Source organism: Hemiscyllium ocellatum, chromosome 20 (genome assembly GCF_020745735.1).
Source record: "Hemiscyllium ocellatum isolate sHemOce1 chromosome 20, sHemOce1.pat.X.cur, whole genome shotgun sequence".
NCBI classification, from domain to species: domain Eukaryota; kingdom Metazoa; phylum Chordata; class Chondrichthyes; order Orectolobiformes; family Hemiscylliidae; genus Hemiscyllium; species Hemiscyllium ocellatum.
This window is the reverse complement of record NC_083420.1, coordinates 54,316,994-54,339,100: the sequence shown is the minus strand read 5'-3', so window position 1 is coordinate 54,339,100 and position 22,107 is coordinate 54,316,994. Positions and strand designations below refer to the sequence as shown.

General features: G+C 42.9%; 1 protein-coding gene across 1 annotated transcript in view; it reads right to left on the bottom strand.

Annotated features, from left to right (window-relative positions):
- Nucleotides 1-5,490: 5,490 nt before the first annotated feature.
- Nucleotides 5,491-22,107, bottom strand: part of gsg1l (gsg1-like) — a 235,263-nt gene continuing 218,646 nt past the window's right edge. Inside the window, exon 5 of the mRNA XM_060840369.1 lies at nt 5,491-5,788. Within this exon, the coding sequence (XP_060696352.1) occupies nt 5,491-5,788 (298 nt within the window). The remainder of the gene's footprint in view (nt 5,789-22,107) is intronic.

The following is a 22,107-nucleotide window of genomic DNA, read 5'->3' as shown; positions in this document are numbered from 1 at the left end:
TGGGATAGTGGGAAATTTGGCCAGTTGGATAGAGAACTGGCTAACCGGTCGAAGTCAGAGAGTGGTGGTAGATGGTAAATATTCAGCCTGGAGCCCAGTTACGAGTGGAGTTCTGCAGGGATCAGTTCTGGGTCCTCTGCTGTTTGTAATTTTTATTAATGACTTGGAAGAGGGAGTCAAAGGGTGGCTCAGTAAATTTGCAGATGATTCGAAGATAGGTGGAGTTGTGGATAGTGAGGAGGGCTGTTGTCAGCTGCAAAGGGACTTAGACACAATGCAGAGCTGGGCTGAGGAGTGACAGATGGAATTCAACCCTGTCAAGTGTGAGGTTGTCCATTTTGGAAGGACAAATACGAATGCGAATACAGGGTTAACAGTAGGGTTCTTAGTAAGGTGGAGGAGCAGAGGGATCTTGGGGTCTATGTTCATAGCTCTTTGAAAGCTGCCACTCAGGTGGATAGAGCTTGTAAGAAGGCCTATGGTGTATTAGCGTTCATTAACAGAGGGATTGAATTCAAGAGTCGTGAGGTGATGTTGCAGCTCTACAGAACCTTGGTAAGGCCACATTTGGAGTACTGTGTGCAGTTCTGGTCGCCTCACTTTAGAAAAGATGTGGAAGCTTTGGAGAGGGTGCAGAGGAGATTTAGCAGGCTATGGCCTAGAATGGAGAATAGGTCGTACAAGGATAGGTTGAGAGTGCTAAGCCTTTTCTCATTGGAACGGCGAAGGATGAGGGGTGACTTGATAGAGGTTTATAAGATGATCAGGGGAATAGATAGAGTAGACAGTCAGAGACTTTTTCCCCGGGTACAACAGAGTGTTACAAGGGGGCATAAATTTAAGGTGAAGGGCGGAAGGTATAGGGGGGATGTCAGGGGTAGGTTCTTTACCCAGAGAGTGGTGGGGGCATGAATGTGCTACCTGTGGGAGCGGCAGAGTCAGAATCATTGGTGACCTTTAAGCGGCAATTGGATAGGTACATGGATAGGTGCTTAAGCTAGGACAAATGTTCGGCACAACATCGTGGGCCGAAGGGCCTGTTCTGTGCTGCATTGTTCTATGTTCTATCTTTTGGACACAGCATTTTCAAAATGAATGGTGTTAGCTTTAAAATTTTGCTATGATTTAAACTACAGCAAGTAATGAGGGCAAATGGGGTTCTGACCTTTATTGCTATAAAGGACTGGAGTATAAAAGTAGAGACGTATTTTTGCAATTGGACAAGACATTGGTGAGACTGAACCTAGAGTATTGCATAAAGTTTTGGCCCACTTACTTAAGGAGGGCTTTAATTGCATTGGCAGCATTCAGAGCAATTCATCTAGAATTCACCAGACTAATTCCAGAGGGGATGGCGCAGTGGCTCAGGGGTTAGCGCAGCTGTCTCACAGAACCAGGAACCCGGGTTTGATTCCATCCTCAGGTGACCATGTGGAGCTTGGAAACTCGCCTTATGTCTGTGGTGGGTTTCCTCTGGGTGCTATAGTTTCCTCACCCAGCCCAAAGATATGCAGGTTAGGTGACTTGAACTTGCTAAATTGTCCATGGTGTTCAGGGATGTGTAGGCTTATGTGTATTAGTCAGGAGAAATGTAGAGTAATGGGGTAGGGGAATGGGTCTGGGTGGGATACTCTTCAAAGGGTCAGTATGGACTTGTTAGGCCAAATGGCCTGTTTCACACTGTAGGGATTCTATGAGATGAAAGGCTTGTTTTATGAGGAGACATTGAGTAATTCATAGCTATACCCACGAGACTGTAGATGAATGAGAGGCCATCTAGTTGAGGTGTAAAAACTGCCAAAGGGGATTGACAAAGTAGATGTAGGGAGGATGTTTTCTCACGTGGGACAACCCAGAACAAGATAAGGGGTGGCAAATTTAAAACAGAGATGAGGAGGAATTGCTTCTCTCGAAGGATCGTGAATCTGTGGAATTTACTATCCCAGAGTGTTGGTGGCACACTGACTAAATTTAAAGAGAAGACAGACAGATCTTTAATTGGTAATGGGTTAAAGGCTTTTGGAGTGCGAACGGGAAAGTGGGGTTGAGACCAAGATGAGATCAACCACGATTGTATTCAATGGAGGAACAGGTTCGACAGGCTGAATGGCCTGTTCCTACTCGAAGTTCTTACGTTCTTATGTTTGATTGGTCTATTAAATTGAGAAAAGCAGACTTTCATTGAGGTCATGAAATTATCCAAGAATCTCTATTTTTGGATGAGAGAACACATTGTTAATTGGCATTTTTATGAACTTCTGATCAATTCCAAGGAGTCAGCTCTTGAAGTGACTCTGATTGTTTATTTAGTTCAGTGACTCTGAAAAGAACAGAAAGTTTCTGTTGCTGTGAGAATAATGATTTGTTACAACTTTATTTGTAATACAATTTGTTTCTGAGATCTGTTGAATAATTTGGCACCATACATTCTTTTGTTTAATCATATCTCCATCTCCTACATCATCCAAAGACAGTACCCCAACCATATTATGTATCTAGGATACAGTGTGGCAACTCACCAAGGCTCTGACAACAGCATCTCCCCAAACCTGTGACCTCTATCACTTAGAAGGACAAGGCTGGTAGATGCGTAGGAACACCACCACTGGCAAGTTCCCCTCCAAGCAACATGCCATCTTGATTTGGAATTATATCATCATTCCTTCAATGTCTTGGGGTCAAATTGCTGAAATTCTCTTAACGTTACCTTCTCGGGGCAATTATAGACGGACAGCAAATTCCAAGTATGTAAGCATTGTTTACATGCCATTGAAGATCAAACACTCACTTGGACAAAATAAAAACAACTGTTCAACCTCAGAATTTTCTCTCTCAATGGCGAGTATCTCTTTGCCTTCTTTCTCGTGGACAGTTTTTGGAAGCTCATAGGCCATATATTGTTGAGGAATCAGTAGTAACAGACCCTTCAGAAAGACAGTCAACTACATGTACTTTTATTAGGGAGCAAGAGTTTAGATGTGGGGCATTAATGAATTTGAGAGTAAAAGTGTGTGGGTTGTGAACAGTTTAATAATTCTGGAGAATGTACAAATGGACATATCTGACCTATGCGGATTGAGGGGGGGGGGGGGGGGGGCGGAGGGAGGTAACAGATTTTTATCATTTGCTGACTGCAGTCTTCTTCATTTTTGTTATTACTTTCCTTCTGAGGTGATGGGAAGCCCTTGGTTTTGTCCCGAGCCCCTCAGTGCATCTGTTTCTGGTTGCTGGTAGTTTATTCTTGTATCCTTCACCTGTTTGCATCCTTCGATCAAATTAAAGATGCAAGGATGATCTCTCTATCCAATTCCTCACTCAAGATCATTATTTGCTCCTTTCTAAATGCTTGCATGGCTAAGTGCCTTTTGTATATCACTGACTGTTTGCAATGGTGTGTGCCTTTGCAGAGAGAGAGAGTGTCACTGCCACAGCAGCTAATTTTGGAAGAGTCTCACACTAGATATACTGGAAAATACTAATTTATTGAGTGTCCTGTTTTCTTACATGCACATATGTTACATTGAGACTCGTCATCTAAGAAGCGACTAATGAGCTGTTTACATTTTTAAATACCGAACTCACCTTCCCCACAGGGAATTCTGTGCGCTGCAGTTTATGTGGGGACTAATCGTGGGTGTCAGCAGATCCTCAACAGATTCAGCTATTTTATCATAGTTCCACCATATTATGTCTCATTCAAATCCATTTGTAAAAGCTATAGAGTTACAAATTGCTGGAGAAACTCAGCAGGTCTGGGAGCATCAGTGGACAGAAAACAGAGTCAATATTTCAAGTCCAGTGACTCTTCTTCAGAACAGAGTTGCAAATGTATATTTTAAATGATGAAGCTTATAATATTTGATATGTTTATTAAAATCAAAAATTAAAATCTAGAACAAAATAGCATTTTCGTTGAATGCACCCTCTGATTTGATGTCATACTTTTTGAGGTCAAAATGGTGGGCTAAAATCAATCACCCCCAGTCCCAGAGAGGCTACTACTTACTGCTGTGGCTTTACCTTTCCCAATACTAGACTCTGGTGTGTCTTTTCTGATGGGCTGTTATTTAATAAGAATGATGAATATTTGTATCCAGTGGATTTGGGCCCAAGGAAATTAGGTTTTCATTTCATGTCCCAATAAATCAAGCTATGATTTTAAAACTCAGCTCAGGCTGTGTCATTAACTATCCACAGTGCACAGCGCTCAAAGTACCTTTATGGAAAATGAATCTGTGCATGATGATAAACCTTGAAGATGACAGCAAAGTCAAAATGAATTTTTCCAGATGTAAAAGGATGGCATGATAGCTCAGTGGTTAGCACTGCTATCTCATAGCATCAGGGACCCAGGTTCAATCCCAGCCTCAGGCGACTGTCTGTGCAGAGTTTGCACATTGTCCCTGTGTCTGTGTGGGTTTCATCTGGGTACTCCAATGTCGTTCCTCCCCCCGCCCCGAACAGTCCAAATGTGTGCAGGTTGTGTGGATTTTACATAGGGATTGGAGGGCTACAAGGATAGGGTAGGTCTGCATGGGATGCTGTTTGGAGGACTGGTGTGGACTCAATGGACAGGGTTGGCCTGCTTCCACATTGGGTGGTTTCTATGACTGATCCATGTCAGCCATTTTGTGACACCGACCAAATCCACTTTTCTGCCATTTTGTTTGCAATAGAGTGACATCTGTTGGTCTACTTTCACTGATGAAGCTAGTTAGATTAATTATTTGCTGAAATAATTAAGGTATTGATGGATTTGTACTCATATTACCAGTAGGTGGCTTTTTCTCCAGCATGATTCCTAACTATTTCTTTTGAGAGCTTGATGTTTTTTGGTTTTTGCATTCCCAGATTTATGGACTCTTCTTACTTTCCACAGGAATCATGTGTGGCCATTCTGCCTGAAGGCGAATGATATAAAACAGCAATCTCAGGGTTGCAGTGCAAACTGCGAAAAATATTCTTCAGGAATTTGACTAAAAGATGAATCAAGTACAAAAGTTGGCTCACAACTAGAATAATTATTTTGCACAAAAAAATAGAAGGTACATTAGTATCATTGATCATTCTGAATATAAAACCAAATTCTGTGCTTCCAAATCGGTCAGCAAATCAATAAAGAGAACTTAGAAGGCTGGATGGTTACTTCTGAATAAACAGTCAAAAAAAAAGATGGTGTGCATTAAACCTACAGGAACGATGGATTTTGGCATTTACATTAACAGTGTAAATAATTTTGCATTAGAATGACATGTCTCTAATAAAAACGTTAAAAAAAAATTGTTAACAGGTCTAAGCATTATCCACACTGACATTGTCTCATGGTTTCCCAATGATCAAATAGTTTAAATATTGACACGGGTGATGTACACTGACGAAAGGGATAGATCAGTCTAATCTTGCTGCTTATTCAGTGTACACATGAATTAAAGTGTTTACAGTGAACACCTCCCAAGCATGGAGGTTGCGTGGAAGTCAATAAAAGCTGTTTTAACATTGGTCCTCTCCTAACACTTCCGGGATTTCACTCAAGTCCAATGGATCTGGTACAAGTGATTTAGTTGTGCTTGTGGTAGGGTCTGCAAAGACTTCGACCGAACTCGATATGGACTGAATTGATCTTTCTCTAAAATAGTTGATAGCCTCACGATCGATGAACATCTGCTCTTCCCTGAGGCTTTGCTCGAAGAGTTTCCGTTTGTGTCGAAACTCGATGACTGTTTTCGTGTATGAGTTCAGTGTGGTGACAGAGGCTGCCATGCAGCAAGTAAAGGATCCCCATGCGAGACTGTGGAGAGAAAAAAGACCGAGATAGAGAGAGAGAGAGAGAGGACATGTTTAATATTTTATACTCCCCGGCAACCCTTCATGCCTTTATCAGGTCATTTGAACTTAACTGCATAAGTTTTGGCAAGGAAGCACTTTGCTTGTCTGTACAGTATCAGTCAATTCTAAACGACATCAGATGCAACTTTTGCTGTTTTCCAGGAAATTCCATGCAATGTTATAGAATGATAGAGATTACAGCGTAGAAACAGACCCTTTGGTCCAACTCATCCATGCTGATCAGATATCCTCAATTACCATTTGCCAGCACTTGGCCCATTTCCCTCTAAACCCTTCCTATTCAAATACCCATCCAGATGTCTTCTAAATGTTGTCATTGTACAAGCCTCCTTCACTACCCAGTGTTGACCCTGGACCTTACCATGACCCACTGTCCCACTCTCATTATCTCTGTTCAATTTGTTGCCCTTTGTAACTGGACCACACTATAGACAGCAATCATTGAATTTCATTTCAGTTCTTGATTTCTAAACAAATGTCAACATTATGTTAAATGATGAAACGATCACGGGGAGGAAATAAAACATGGGAGTGAAATGTAAATCATATTAAATCTTGGAATATCAAATCCTGTTTCATTGCTTGTTTTCAAAAGAACGTTGGTTAGAATCTAAAGAGAAAAGTCACATTGCTGACTGTAAAGATAGACCAAAACATTAATTAATTGTGAAGGATTATGATAATACTGTGGTGCCTAATTCTATTACGGTCATTAGCCAATATGTAATTACCAATATGTAAATTCCTTAGCAAATTACCAAAAGCAGGAAAGAGGGACAAAGCTAGAATAATTCCTAAAACATGCAACAATTTTTAAAAAAAATCATGTTGCATCATGAGACTGTGGTTGGGAGTCATGGGTATTATATTTTCTCTTATCAAAGCTTTCTTGCAGATTCCTGCGTGTCAAATCTATCAATATTATTTTGTGGTGGACTATTTTGCTTTAATTCAGCAAATTTGATCTTATTGAAGGAGTGTTAACTGTTGTAGAGCAGTGCAAAGCTCATGGGAACCTGTGGTAAACTTTTCAGCACACAGTGATGGCATCTGCTGTTACTGTAATATTTTAACGTCACAACTCTCCAGAAAATCTAGCCCTTGATTCTATCCATTATCCTTCATTCTGGCCAATGTTTATTATTTAGATTCAAACATCTTTTTGTCAAATGGCTTGACTAGTGAAACTTTAGACATATGAATCTAGTCACCGAGAATGACAGTGGACCTGGTAAGAACCTAGTTAAGAGCAATTGGAGGATCTTGTGATGTGGGTAAACAGCATTGTAGATGATGAAGATAATAGCATAAAATTACAAGAGGCTGTTGCTAGACCAATTGATGGGCAAATCTGAGGGAGATGGAATTCAATGTAAGCAAGAGTAAAGTTATCCATTTTGAACTGACAAAGGATACCTTCTTAATGGTATGAAGTTAAACAAAATGGATGTCCAAAGACACTTGGAGGTTTGGATGCATAAATATTTAAAATGCCATGAATAAGTGCAGGAAATAATCAAGAAAGCTAATGGAATGCTGGCCTTTATTTCGGCTCAAATGTAGAAGACAGAGGGTGGTGGTGGAGAGTTGATTTTCAGACTGGAGGCCTGTGACCAGTGGAGTGTCACAAGGATCGGTGCTGGGTCCTCTACTTTTTGTCATTTACATAAATGATTTGGATGCAAGCATAAGAGGTACAGTTAGTAAGTTTGCAGATGACACCAAAATTGGAGGTGTAGTGGACAGCGAAGAGGGTTACCTCAGATTACAACAGGATCTGGACTAGATGGGCCAATGGGCTGAGAAGTGGCAGGTGGAGTTTAATTCAGATAAATGCGAGGTGCTGCGTTTTGGGAAAGCAAATGTTAGCAGGACTTATACACTTAATGGTAAGGTCCTAGGGAGTGTTGCTGAACAAAGAGACCTTGGAGTGCAGATTCATAGCTCCTTGAAAGTGGAGTCACAGGTAGATAGGATAGTGAAGAAGGCGTTTAGTATGCTTTCCTTTATTGGTCAGAGTATTGAGTACAGGAGTTGGGAGGTCATGTTGCGGCTGTACAGGACACTGGTTAGGCCACTGTTGTAATATTGCATGCAATTTTGGTCTCCTTCCTATTGGAAAGATGTTGTGAAACTTGAAAGAGTTCAGAAAAGATTTACAAGGATGTTGCCAGGGTTGGAGGATCTGAGATACAGGGAGAGGCTGAACAGGCTGGGGCTGTTTTCTCTGTAGCATCAGAGGCTGAGGGGCAACCTTATAGAGGTTTATAAAATTATGAGGGGCATGGATAGGATAAATAGACAAAGTCTTTTCCCTGGGGTCGGGGAATCCAGAACTTGAGGCCATAGGTTTAGGGTGAGAGGGGAAAGATATAAAAAAGACCTAAGGGGCAAGTTTTTCACGCAGAGGGTGGTTCGTGTATAGAATGAGCTGCCAGAGGAAGTGGTGCAGGCTGGTACAATTGTAGCATTTAATTGGTATATGAATAGGAAGGGTTTGGAGGGATATGGGTCGGATGCTGGCAGGTGGGACTAGATTGGGTTGGGATATCTGGCCAGCATGGACGGGTTGGACCGAAGGGTCTGTTTCCATGCTGTACATCTCTATGACTCTATGACTCTAGAGGACAGGACAATAAAGACACAAGTATGTTGTATTCATACAAAACCCTGGTTAGATCCCACTTGGAATTCTGTGAGCAGATCTACACACACCTCAGAAAGAATATGTTGGCCTCAGAGGGAATACAATAGATTGGGAAGAGTAGAGAAGCAGAATACTACTTAAATGGAGAAAGACTGCGGAATGCCGCAGTGCCGAGGGATCTGGATGTCCTGGTATGGAAATCACAAAAGGTACACAGATGTAACAAGTAATTAGGAAGGCAAATGAGATGTTGGCCTTTATTGTGATTCAGTGGTGTAGAAATGTAGAAATGTCTTGCTACAGCTGTACAGGACACTGGTGAGACAGGGCCTGTGAGAAGCTTTGGTTTCTTTACTCAAGGAAGGATGTTGGAGCAGTTTAGAGAAAGTTCATTTGGGATGAGGCCACTGTCCGATGAGGAAAGATTGAGCAGGTTCAGCCTATACTCAAAGGAGTTTAAAAGATTGATGTTAACAATTCTTTCATGGGGTGTGGGATGTGACTCAGCCAGCAGGTATTGCCTATCCCTAATTTAGAAATCAGAATTGTTCAATCATCAATGAATATCTCTACTTCTGATCTCATAATGGAGGGAATTTCATTCACCTAGTCGCTGAAGGTGGTTAGGCTTAGGACACTATCCCGAGGAACTCCTGCAGTTATATCCGAGGAGAGAGCTGTTTGGCTTCCATCTCCCTCTGTGCTAGCTTTGACTCCAAGCAGAGGTGAGCTTCTCCTCTGGTTCCCATTTAATTCAGCTTTGCCTGCTGATGCCACACTCACTTCAATGCAACCTTGATGTCAAGGACAGTCTCTGTCATCTTGCCTCTGAAATTTAGCTTTTTTGTCTATGACTGAACCAAAGCTGTAATGAAGTCAGGAGCTGAGTGACTCTGGCAGAACCCAATCTGAGTGACAATGATAGACCATTTGTCGCAACTGTTTCTAATACCTTCCATTACTTTGGGAGGATTAAGAGTAGACTGATGGGGTGCTAATTCAATTAGTCCTGATGGACATACCTGGACCATTTCCCACATTGCTGGGTAGTTGGTATTATTGTAGCTCTTTTGCAGCAGCTTAGCTTAGGGCTTAGCTAGTTCTGAAGCACACATCTTCAGTGCTATATCACTACAATGTTGTCAGGTCTCAGACTTTGCAGTCTCTAGTGCTTCCATTCATCACTCTGGCAACCTGGGAAAGAAGCTGAAATGGATCATTGAAGATGAGACGTACGCTATTCTGATCAGGGTTGACAAGGTAGATGTTGAGAAGATTTTTCCCCTTGTGGTGTACTGGGGAGCACATTTAGAAATAAAAACTCTCCTATTTAAAGCAGAGATGTCTTCATTTGGAGGGTCTTTAAAATTCTCTTTTAAAGTGGAGGAGATTGAGCCCTTACATGAACTGCAGTCCCTGCTTAGCTTAGAACTTAAGAAAGACCACAATGTTTGAACTTGTAGCTTTATCTCCTTATTTTTCAATTTAATACTAGGAAGGACTATAATGCATCACTTCTAACTTTATTTTTAATGCTGTACTAAGAGTGACAGCAATGTGTAACTTTCAACTTTGCTCCTTATTTCCTTCTAATTTATTCTTATGTTTTTGTACCCAGGTACTTGAACCTAAGATGGCACTGTGTGAGGCGAAATTGAAAACTTTACACAGTACTCCTGTACTGAAGATGTGTTGCTGGAAAAGCGCAGCAGGTCAGGCAGCATCCAAGGAACAGGAGACTTGACGTTTCGGACATAAGCCCTTCTTCAGGAAATAGTACTCCTGTATTATTGTACTTGAGTACACATGACAGTAAAGTCCAAATCTAAATGTAAAGATCTTCTCTGGAGAGCAGGGGTCCGTTTAACATATTCATGTAGGGTCAGATAGGTTTGTGATTGATGGAGGAGTTGTGGAGGATCGACTAGGAAATGGACTTGATGCCACAACTGAATCAGCTGAATGACAGGGCAGTCTTAAGGGATTGGCTAACCTACTCCTGCTCCCATTTCTCATGATCCAATTATCGGACGACAAAGACATCCCTTAAGTCTTTCACACTTTGTGTTGGAGGCAGGGGATTCCGGGGCCAGTGTGTGGGGTTTTAAGGGGCCATTAGGTGAGAATCCAGCTTTCCCTGCTTGTCAATAAAGCCAGAAATCTTGATGAATTCAGACCAGAATCTATTCCAACCGCTGCAGCACATAACCTTGAGTGTGTCAAAGTCAATGGTACCCTTCAGCCTTTGAATTTTAATGGAGTCTTGTGTGTACTCATTGGCTGCGAGATTATGTGCTTCGATTTTAATGTTACATTTTGTGCTTCAGGTTTAATAGCATGTGGTGCCTTGATTTTTGAAAGAATATGAATATGCCAGTCATTCAATAGTGTCCACGGACCCTAAAAAGGACATTTTACACACAAGTACACGGCCACATTCATATTTATCTTCTGAATGAAACAGGCAGCTGCTCTCCTCCCAAAACACTAACACGGTGAACAAATAGGTTTAAGGAGGTAAAACTAAACCTTAGATTGACTAATCCCCAATATTTTCAGGTTGACTTTGAGATTACTGAATTCAGTTTCTGCTTGCCAGGGTAAGGATGGCATCAGATGGAGTCGCTTGGAAATGGAAACGTAATCATAGGTTGGAAGGAGGCCATACAGCCCTTTGTCTAGCTCCCAACTTTTCCAGAAAGCAATCCGATTTGGCCTGCCCCTCTTTCCTTCTCCATCTACCTAAGATGCTTCCTCCTTATCAAGTTCCCCTTTGAAGGATGGAAACTGAATCAGGAGCTAGCCACATTCTATCAGACAGTGCCATCAAAATCCGAACAATTCATTGTCATAGAGTCGTAGAGATGTACAGCATGGAAACAGTGCATTCGGTCCAACTTGTCCATGCTGACCAGATATTCTAAATTAATCGAGAGTTATTTGCCAGCATTTGGCCCATATCCTTTCATTTACCCATCCAGATGCCTTTTAAATGCTGCAATTGTACCGGCCGCCTCCACTTCCTCTGGCAGCTCATTCCATACATGTACCACCCTCTGTGTAAAAAAGGCCACCCCTTAGGTCCCTTTTAAACCTTTCCTCTCTCGCAGTAAACATATGCCCTCTAGTTTTGGACTCCCCTCCCCTGCCCTGACCTTGAGTATACATAGGAGAAAGTGAGGACTGTCGATGCTGGAGATTAGAGCTGAAAAATGTGTTGCTGGAAAAGCGCAGCAGGTCAGGCAGCATCCAAAGATCAGGAGAATCGACGTTTCGGGCATGAGCCTGAAGAAGGGCTCAGGCCCGAAATGTCGATTCTCTTGCTCTTTGGATGCTGCCTGACCTGCTGCGCTTTTCCAGCAACACATTTTTCAGCTCTTGAGTATACATACCCCCGGTGATTTTATAAACCTCTATAAGGTCACTGCTCAGCCTCTGGCGCTCCAGGGAAAACAGCCCGAGCCTATGCAGCCTCTCGCTGTTGCTCAAACCCTCCAACACAATTTACTCCCAGTAGCTTTGGTTCTTTTGCAAATCACTTTAAATCCTTGTGCTCTGGTTTCTTTCATTCCCCAACAGTTGGAATGATTTCCTTATCTACACCGCTTATGGGTTTACCATGGCAACCACACATTGGTTAGCTGTACAAGGAGGCTGTCTCGTGTCCAAACGAAAGGAAATAAGGGGAAAATTTGCGGAAAGATTGGCAGATAACATAAAAGGCAAGCTGAAAGCCTGTTATAAGTATATAAATAGTAATAGCCTCTAGTCAGTGGAGGGGTCAGGCTGATTTGGATCGAAAAACGAGCATGAGGCTATGGCTGAAATTTTAAATGAGTCCTTGTCTTTGGCAAGGAAGGAGATGCTAACAAATTCACAATAAACAAGGAGGTAGTTGAGACATTGGACAGAGTCTGGTATCCTTTATTTACACACAGAGAGTCCTTGACACTGACCCTGCTCCCTCAAAGCCAGCCCTCAGAGTGACCAGAACCCCTGACACTCCTGTTTGTATCTGTCAGCCAGGGCTTCCAATCAGGGCACTCATACCCTATGAGGTCCACCTAGATCTGTACCCCCACTACAGGTAGAATAAAAATGAATAATATGAAGGTATTAGAAAGTTTGGCTGCTAATCAAAGTAGTTAAGTTACTAGGCCTGAATGGGATGTATCTGAGAATGGCAAGGGAATTAAGCATGGAAATTCTGAAGGAACCAACCATAACCTTTCAAGCCTCCTTAGATATGGGAGTGTTATGAAAGGCCTGGAAAATTACAAATGTTACACCCTTGTTCAACAAAGTGCTTTAGGATAAATCCAGCAACTATAGGGTGGTCAGTTGTGGAAAAAGCTTATAGAAATTATAATCTGGAACAAAATTAACAGTCACTTAAGTAAGGAAAGTGATCATGAATATGCTAAAGACAAATCATTTTCATGTAACTTGCTTGATTCCTTCTGTTGAGGTAACTGAGAGGGTTGATGAGGATAACTCAGTTAACATGCCTTATATGGACTTCCAAAAAGCACGAGAAGCTTTTCAATACATTTGAACCCCATAGAATAAAAAAAACACAACGCATGGATCCAAAGTTGGCTAAGTGATAGGAGACAGAATACAATGGTGAAGTGCTGTTTTACAGATGGAAGGGAGGGATATAATTATGATTTACAGGGCTTGGTGATAGGATCACTGCTTTTCTTGTATTATGTTAATGATTTGCACTTGGGTGGACAGGGCTCAATTTCAACATTTTTAGCTTTGGTATATTGTGAACAGGAAGATGGAAATAGACTGCGAGAGTCACACATGGGTAGACATGTCAGATGAAATGGCAGGCAGGAAAGTGCAAAGTGATAGATTTGGTGAGGAAGAACGTGGACAGACTATCAAAATAAAGGAGACAAATGTGATGGGGAGGTTGGTACAGGAAAACCTGGGAATATATGTGCACAAATTGTTGGCTGGGCAGGTTGAGAAGATGATTAAAAAGGCATGCACGTTCATGAAATGTTTAAGTCGAGAGTACAAGAGTTTTGATAAATCTGTATAAAACATCTATCTGGTCTCAATTGTGGTTCTATGTTTATCTCAGTGAACCCTCAGTTAGAAAGGATATGAAGGCTTTTGAGTGGGCTTATAAAAGATTTTATAAGGACTTTAGTTGTGGGAATCAATGGGAGAAGCTTGGATTGTCCTTGGAAAAGGAAAGGTTGAGAGGAGATTTAATCAAATGTTCAAAATCCTCCTGAGTCTGGACGGAGCATATAGGGAGAAACTGTTCCCATTGGTGGAAGAATTGTAAAGCAGAGTACACAGATTTAACATGGTTGACAATAAAAGGCTGAGGAGTATGATTTGGGAAGACAAATGGAAACCATTCAGTGACGCTCAGTACCTCCACAAAAAAATTCCATTTCCCTAACAGTCCCGAGCTTTCCTTCACTCTTAGTGTTCATGAACTATTTTGAGTTTACTACTATGTTATGCTCCATATCTTTACTCACAAACTGCCTCTACCCTTTTACTTCTATCATTTCTCAGTTTGTTCTTTCTTCACTTTCCACTCTACCAGCCTTTCTTGAGAGGTGAACATCATTGGCAAGACCGAGGAGTATTGCCCATCTTGAATTGTCTTTGAGGTCGCCTTCTAAAATGGCTGCTTCCTATCTGGCCCACTGATACCAAAGGAGAGCCAGGATTTCAATAGCGATGGTGATTGAATGGCGATATATTTCCAAGCTCGGGTGGCATGTGAATTGCGGGGAAGCTGGTATCCTTATCCTTCTTGAGGGCAGGGATTATGGGTTTGGAAAGTGCTGCCAAGGGAGGATTGGTGAGTTGCTGCAGTGCATGTTACTCATGGCACATGCTGCTGCCACGCTGCACTGGTGCTGGAGGAAGGTATGTTTAAGGTGGTCAATGTGTGGAGCAGGAAGTGTCAGGTTTCTCCACATAGAGGTAGAGGTTTTAAGCCTTGCTTTCCATGGGGCCCCTGTAATTCCATCCAAATGTCCATTGCCCTTACCCCCAATGTACCCTGACGACTGAAAGCGGACTGATAGGGGTGGTAATTCGCTGGGTTGGATTTGGCCTGCATTTTGAGCACGGGACACTCCCAGGCAATTTTCCACACTGTCAGCTAGAAGCACAGTGTTGCAGCCATACTGGAACAACTTGGCTGGAAGCACAGCACATTCTGGAGCAGAAGCCTTCGGTACTGTTGCTGGATTGTCATCAGATGCATAGCCTTTGTGGAATTCTGTATTCCAGCCATTTCTTGACATTATGGAATGAATCAAACTGTTTGAAGACTGTCAGCCTAGGCATAGTGTTGGAATAATGCAGAGATTATTTAAATACAGAGGTCTTTTAAATCCAGCTTGCTAATTTCCTACCTAGATCCCGAAATTCTGACTGCAGGACCACATTCATATGTCTATCTATGTTGTTGGTATCAATGCAGACCATCACTGCTGCCTGTTCAGCCAGTCGCCTCAGGGTGCTCTGCAGCCTTACAAAGATATTGATGGCCCTGGCACTATTCCATCTTGGATTTATGATTCAACTGTAGGGATACCTAAGTGTTCCCTAAGTGCTGAATCTCCTCTCCTTAATGCTCTTCCTTCTGACTGTTTGTACAGCTGAGCTGTTTGTGGTGTCACGGACTTGACTCTGGTTGTACTCTCCAAATGAACCATCACTTCCATCAGCATTCAGAGCATAAAGCCACCTGGAACCTGGAATGTACTCAGTGGAGTCCTACACTACCTGTCTGGCGGTAACTCAATTAGATTAGGTAAGATTAGATTCTTGCCAGTATGTAAACAAGCCCTTCGGCCCAATAAGTCCACACCAATCCTCTGAAGAGTAACCCACCCAGACCAATTCTCCTACCCCCTATACTTACCCCTGACTAATGCACCTGTCACCATGGGCAAATTAGCCTGGCCAATTCACCTAACCTGCACATCTTTGGATTGTGGTAGGAAACTGGAACACCCGGAGGAAACCCACACAGAAAATGTGCAAACTCCACACAGACAAGTCGCCTGAGGCGTGGATTGAACCTGGTGCTGTGAGGCAGCAGTGCTAACTACTGAGCCACTGTGGTGCTCGTTCTTCATCTATATCTCCTCTTTACTGTTATCAGTATTTGCTATCCATTTTGCTCCAAAATACCCTTCTCATTCCCTCTCTGTCTGCATCATCTTAAAGCTAAAACATGATTGCATGTGAAAAACTCTTTCTCATGGATGTGTATCCTGCCAACATGGCCAGTATTTTTTTTTGGCCATCCCTAATTGCTTGACCATCTTAGAGGGTTAAGTGTCAACCACATTAATGTAGCTATACACTCACATGCAGGACAGACCAGCAGATTTCCTAAAAAAAAACCCAAAGAACTAGGAATGCTGGGAACCAGAAACAAAAGCAGAAATTGGTGGAAAAGTTCAGAGGGTCTATGGAAATAAAGCACAGTTAACGTCTCAGGTCCAGTGACCCCTCTTCAAATTTGGATCCGAAACATTAACTTTGCTTTTCCTTTCACAGATAATACCAAATCTGCTGAGCTTTTTCAGCAATTTCTATGTTAGTCATAGCAGATTTTCTCCCCTTAATGTTCATACTAGTGAACCAGATAGGCTTTTACAACAATTAACAACAACTAAACTGTGAACACCAGACTCATGTATAATTGCATATTTTTAAAATTGCACTATCTGCTATAGCTGGATTTGAACCCATGCACCAAAGGAGAAAGCTTCCTGCAACAGTCCCACAATGCCACTACATCCCTTGGCTTAGTTAATAAATGTGTTAACCACCCATAGATGTACTGCTCAAGCCCCAAAACCCAAAGCTCTGATTAAGGATCATCTAGATTCGAAACATTAGCTTGCTCTGTCTCTCCACGGATGCTGCTTGACCCACTGTGATTTCCAGAATTTGTTTTTGTTTTCTGTACAGATTCTAACATCTACAGGAACTTGCTCCTGCAGAACTTGAGCTGCTGTGGCTGACAACATGACTTGCAGTACTCTTCCAAGACAGTGAAGATATTCTGGAGTTCCTACATGAAACAGAATGTGCATTCTGGGGCTTAGTGCTTCTCTTGTCTTTCTAATGAGCAGTCTGAATATGTCAGCCAAAAAGATCCGCATGATCTTAGATTGAATAATTCCTCAGCGAGTTGCGAATGACAAAAAGTGGCAAAGTACCAAGCATTTTCCTCTACTGTTTCTGTTCCAATGTCTGTAAACTTCCAATCATTAGGTGAATACAAATTCATTCACATCTTGGTTATACAGATAGATCCTTGCACAGCCTGAAGGCACGGTCAATTTCATGAACAAGTATAATTCATATATTCACAGACCTTTGAGAGTAGAATTTTGCTGTTAAAACAGACATTCGATCCCTAAATTTTCAACCTCATGTTGGAAGCATTTCACTACTGGGTGTTCAATTCTGGAGCCTGTGTATTTCAATATGTGAAAACTACCAGTATATATACTATCATATTCCCTGTCACGATCATAGCTGACAGCCCTAGGCATTTCATTTCAATACCTTTTAAATGCACAATGTCAGAAAAATAATGTTGGATTAAATCAGTAAGAGCATTTTAGACAAATTTTCTCCTGTCTGATGAAATTGGCAATCTATTGCTTGTGCATACATTCCCCATTGGCACTTTGCTTCTCTGTTGTCTCAACAGAGGTGACACTTTTAAATTTTTCCTACGTGAGGAGCATTTTCACACAGTTTCGTAGAGCTTGAATTGGACCGTAATTTGGAAGCTCATTAGGTTAATAGTGATGGAGGTAGGTAATTTAATCCACTTCATCAGAATCATTCAGAGAAAAAAAAGTCCTGCAGATGTGCATCACACTGTCAACTGTTTGTTAAAAGGGTCTAATGAGTTTGATCATGGTATCCAAGTGTTACTGACTTTTAGGAAGTGCGATTTTTTTTCAATTTGAGTGATCTGGCTCATTGCTGTTTGTGGATTGGCCACCAGATTTCCCTGCATCAACGATGATTAAATTTCAAAAGAATTTCATTGGATGTGACAGACTTCAGTATATAAAGAGGATCCATACGGTTGCTATCAGAATGAAAGTTCTTCCTTCTTCTGTTGAATATCCTACAATGGTTGATAATGACAAAAGCAAAACCTGCAGGAAGAGGTCTTGAAAAATATCAAATGGAATAGAGTACAGAGAAGTCTGAGGAAGTGCACTTTGGGAATGCAACAAGGGCAAGGGATAAATTGTAGAGGTGATAGAAGTGGAGAGGAACAGAGGGAACATTGCACAGCTTGTCCATAGATCACTGAGCGTGGCAGGACAGCGGGATGAATTGGTTAGGAAGAGATATATGATCATTTCTTTCGTTAATCAAGGTTTCTAAGAGCACAGTGACTATGCTAGAATTCTTTGGTCAATTTACAAAGTTGGCACTATTTCTGCCATCCACAGTGGCATGCACACAAACACATATACACACGTGTGCACACACACGCGTACACTCTCCCTCATACACACAGACACATTCACTCACATGCTCAAACACAGACTCATGTGCGCACACAAACACACATATACTCTCCCTCATAAACACACACACTCACTCTCTCTCCCTCATACACACACACTCACATATACACACACTCTCTTTCTCTCTCCCTCATACAAACACAGACACACTCACTCACATGCACAAACATAGCCTCATGTGCACACACAAACATACATATACTCTCCCTTATACACACACAAACACACACTCTCTCCCTCATTCACACACACTCACATATACACACACTCTCTCTCTCCCTCATACACACACAGACATACTCACATGCACAAACACAGACTCATGTGCACACACTCACACATGCAAACACACATATACTCTCCCTCATACACACAGACATACACACGCATACACACACACACTCTCTCTCACTCTCTCCCCCTCACACACACACAGACACACTCACTCACACGCACAAACACAGACTCGTGCACTCACAATCACACACACAAACACACATGTACTCTCCCTCATACACACACTCTCTCTCTCCCTCACCCCACACATGCGCACACAGACACACACACAGACACACTCACTCACATGTACACACACAGACTCATGTGCACAGACAATCACACACAAGCACACACTCATTCACTCATCTGCTAAAACACACTCACATGTGCACGTACACACACTCATCCATACAGGCACATATGCCCCCTCACTTGAATACACATTCACTCACACTTACACATTAATACACGTGAGCATATGTGCGCAAACATATACATGCTCACAAATAAACACTCACAAACATACACTCACATTAAAACTTGCAGAAATTTAAATGCACGCTCCAATGGCAGTTCTACTCAAAACAGCATTCTATGAATTTCAAGTGAACAGTCTTTAATTGTGCAGTTGAACAATACAATATGTGCAGAATCTTCCAAGTCCCTGAACATCTTATGCATTGACCAGAAAGTTGGGAAGATCAGGTGCGATTACCAGCGACGAAATTCTCAACGCTGAGAGCAAAATGTCAGATTCTGCAACCAACTGGTGAGTGGTGAGAGGGGAATCTTATGAGTGAGAGGCCTACTTGTGTGCATTGGCATCATGACCTAACCTAACTTCCTAGTTTGGCCCAATCTAGTCAAGGGAGGCACAAAAAGCTGTTAGGAGAAAGAGGCTGGGGTGAGGACAATCGATATTGAAAGCCTTAGGAGCCTGACAATTGAGTTGATTTATGATATGTGAATGAGATCAGAGCAACACCCTTAGAAAGTGGGGCAAGAATTTGGACTTTGGATTGAGATACCCACACATTGGGTTAACGGGGGGTCCCAGCTATGGACATAGTGACTTCCTCTAATTGTCTTCTTCCTAACTAGAGAGCAGACTCACAAAGTAAGATGGCCAATAAGAGTTCTTCAGCACTGAAAAATGAACAGATGGTTGTTTGAGGTAAGAGAGAGAGAGAGAGAGAGAGAGAGAGAGAGAGAGGGATGGGCAGTCCAATATGGAGGAGCCTCCCTCTGACTTTAGAACATTCTTAACATCAAATCTTATTAAGCAGTTGGGACACCAATGTAGGGGCAGCAATGCCTCAGGAGAGCAGCCTTTGGTTACAACTGAAGCCAGGCAAGTAGGAACGTTACACTTGTCTTCTCCCGTCTCACAGGGTCTGCCAAGTGGAGGCAACTGGACAACTCCTGCTTCTGACAATAGACCACAAGTAGTCCCTTACTGCTACTGCTGGGTAGGTGACTCCAGGAGAACAGCCTGGGGTTGGGATGTGCTGACAAATCAGACTGTGATAGGAGTTCCCTCAGTTATTTGGCCTCCGTGCTCATCCAATTAACGGCTAACATTCCAGGCCTTCATTCTCATCATTCCGGTCTCAAAGTAACTGCAGACATTATCCACTCACCTCTTTCTGCTTCTAGTCCTCATTCTCATTCTCTTCCATTGGCTCTCGAACAGGAGGGCTATTTCATCACTGTGACACGGTTATGTGTTATTCTTACATTCCCTACAGTGTGGAAGCAGGCCCTTCAGCCCAACATTTCCTCATTGACCCTCCGAAGAGCAAACCACCCAGACCCATTCCCTTACATTTACCCCTTCACCTAACACTACGGACAATTTAGCATTGTCAATTCACCTAACCTGAACATCTTTGGATTGTGGGAGGAAACCGGAGCACCCGGCGGAAATCCACATAGACACGGGGAGAATGTGCAAACTCCACACAAACCGCTGCCCCAGGCAGGAATTGAACCTGGGTCCCTGGCGCTGTGAGGCAGCAGTGCTAACCACTGTGCCATTGTGCCGCCCATGTGGCATTCGATCAGAAATCTCGACATGTAGCCACTCCGTACTGTAGTATAGGCTACACTTCAATGGGTCATGATGCTGAAGCATCATCTGAGTTTGGAGTCATAGAGATGTACAGCATGGAAACAGACCCTTTGGTCCAACCCATCCATGCCGACGAGATATCCCAACCCAATCTAGTCCCACCTGCCAGCATCCGGCCCATATCCCTCCAAACCCTTCCTATTCATATACCCATCCAAATGCCTCTTAAATGTTGCAATTGTACCAGCCTCCAGCACTTCCTCTGGCAGCTCATTCCATACACGTACCACCCTCTGCGTGAAAAAGTTACTCCTGAGGTCTCTTTTATATCTTTCCCCTCTTATCCTAAACCTATGCCCTCTAGTTCTGGACTCCCCGACCCCAGGGAAAAGACTTTGTCTAGTTATCCTATCCATGCCCCTCATAATTTTGTAAACCTCTATAGTTTTGTAAACCTCAGCCTCCAACACTCCAGGAAAAACAGCCCCAGCCTGTTCAGCCTTTCCCTGTAGCTCAGATCCTCCAATGCTGGCAATATCCGTGTAGATCTTTTCTGAACCCTTTCAAGTTTCACAGCATCTTTCCGATAGGAAGGAGACCAGAATTGCATGCAATATTCCAATAGTGGCCTAACCAATGTCCTCTACAGCCGCAACATGACCTTCTGAATGATGTTTGGTTTAGTTCCCACTGTACTGCTGGTGTGTGTGTGTGTGTGTGTGTGCGCGCGCGCGCATGTGTGTGCGTGTCTGTGTGTGTGTGTGTGTGTGTGTGTGTGTGAATGCGTGTGTGCGTGTGTGTGTGCGTGCATGTGTGAGCGTGTGTGCGTGCGTCCATGTGTGTGCGTGTGCGTGTGTATGCGCGTGAGCATATGTGTATGTGTGTGCGTGCGTGGGTGCATGTGTGTGCGCGCGTGTGCGTGTGCGTGTGTATGCGCGTGTGCATATGTGTATGTGTGTGTACGTGCGTGTGTGCATGTATGTGTGCGTGTGTGTGCATGTGTCTGTGTGCGTGTGTGTGAGTGTATGTGTGTGTGTGTATGTGTGCGTGCGTGTGTGTGCGTGTGTGCGTGCGTGTGTGCATGTGTGTGTCCATGTGTGTGTGCGTGCGCGTGTATGTGTGTGCGTGTGTGAGCGTGTGTGTGTGTGTGTGCATGTGTGTGTACGCACGTGTGTGTGTGTGTGTGAATGTGTATGTGTGTGTGAATGTGTATGTGTGTGTGCGTGTGTGTGCGTGTGTGAGTGTGCATGTGTGTGCGTGTGTGTATGTGCCTGTGTGTGCCTGTGTGAGTGTGTGTGCGTGTGTGTGCATGTATGTGTGTGTGTGTGTGTGTGTGTGTGCGCGTGTGTGTGCGCGTGTGCTTGCGCGTGTGCGTGTGTGTGTAAGTCAGAGTCTGGTGTCATTTCCGATGGGAGAGTTCTTGGTGTCTTGTAATCAGCCTTTTGTTGAAAGATACAGGTAGCATTGAGAGTGACCAGAGTATGAAAGGTTGATCTGCATTTGATAATGAGCACACTCCCCCATGATACAATGTCCAGGGTGACAAAACAAGATATGAGGGAATGAAATCCTGTTCCATTGATGGAACTTAACAGGGCTGCATGGGAATCTCTGTGTACAATATCACTTGGCCCCGTACAAGGGGAAGCTTTTCATAGAATCCTTACAAAGTGGAAGCAGGCCATTCGGCCCATCAA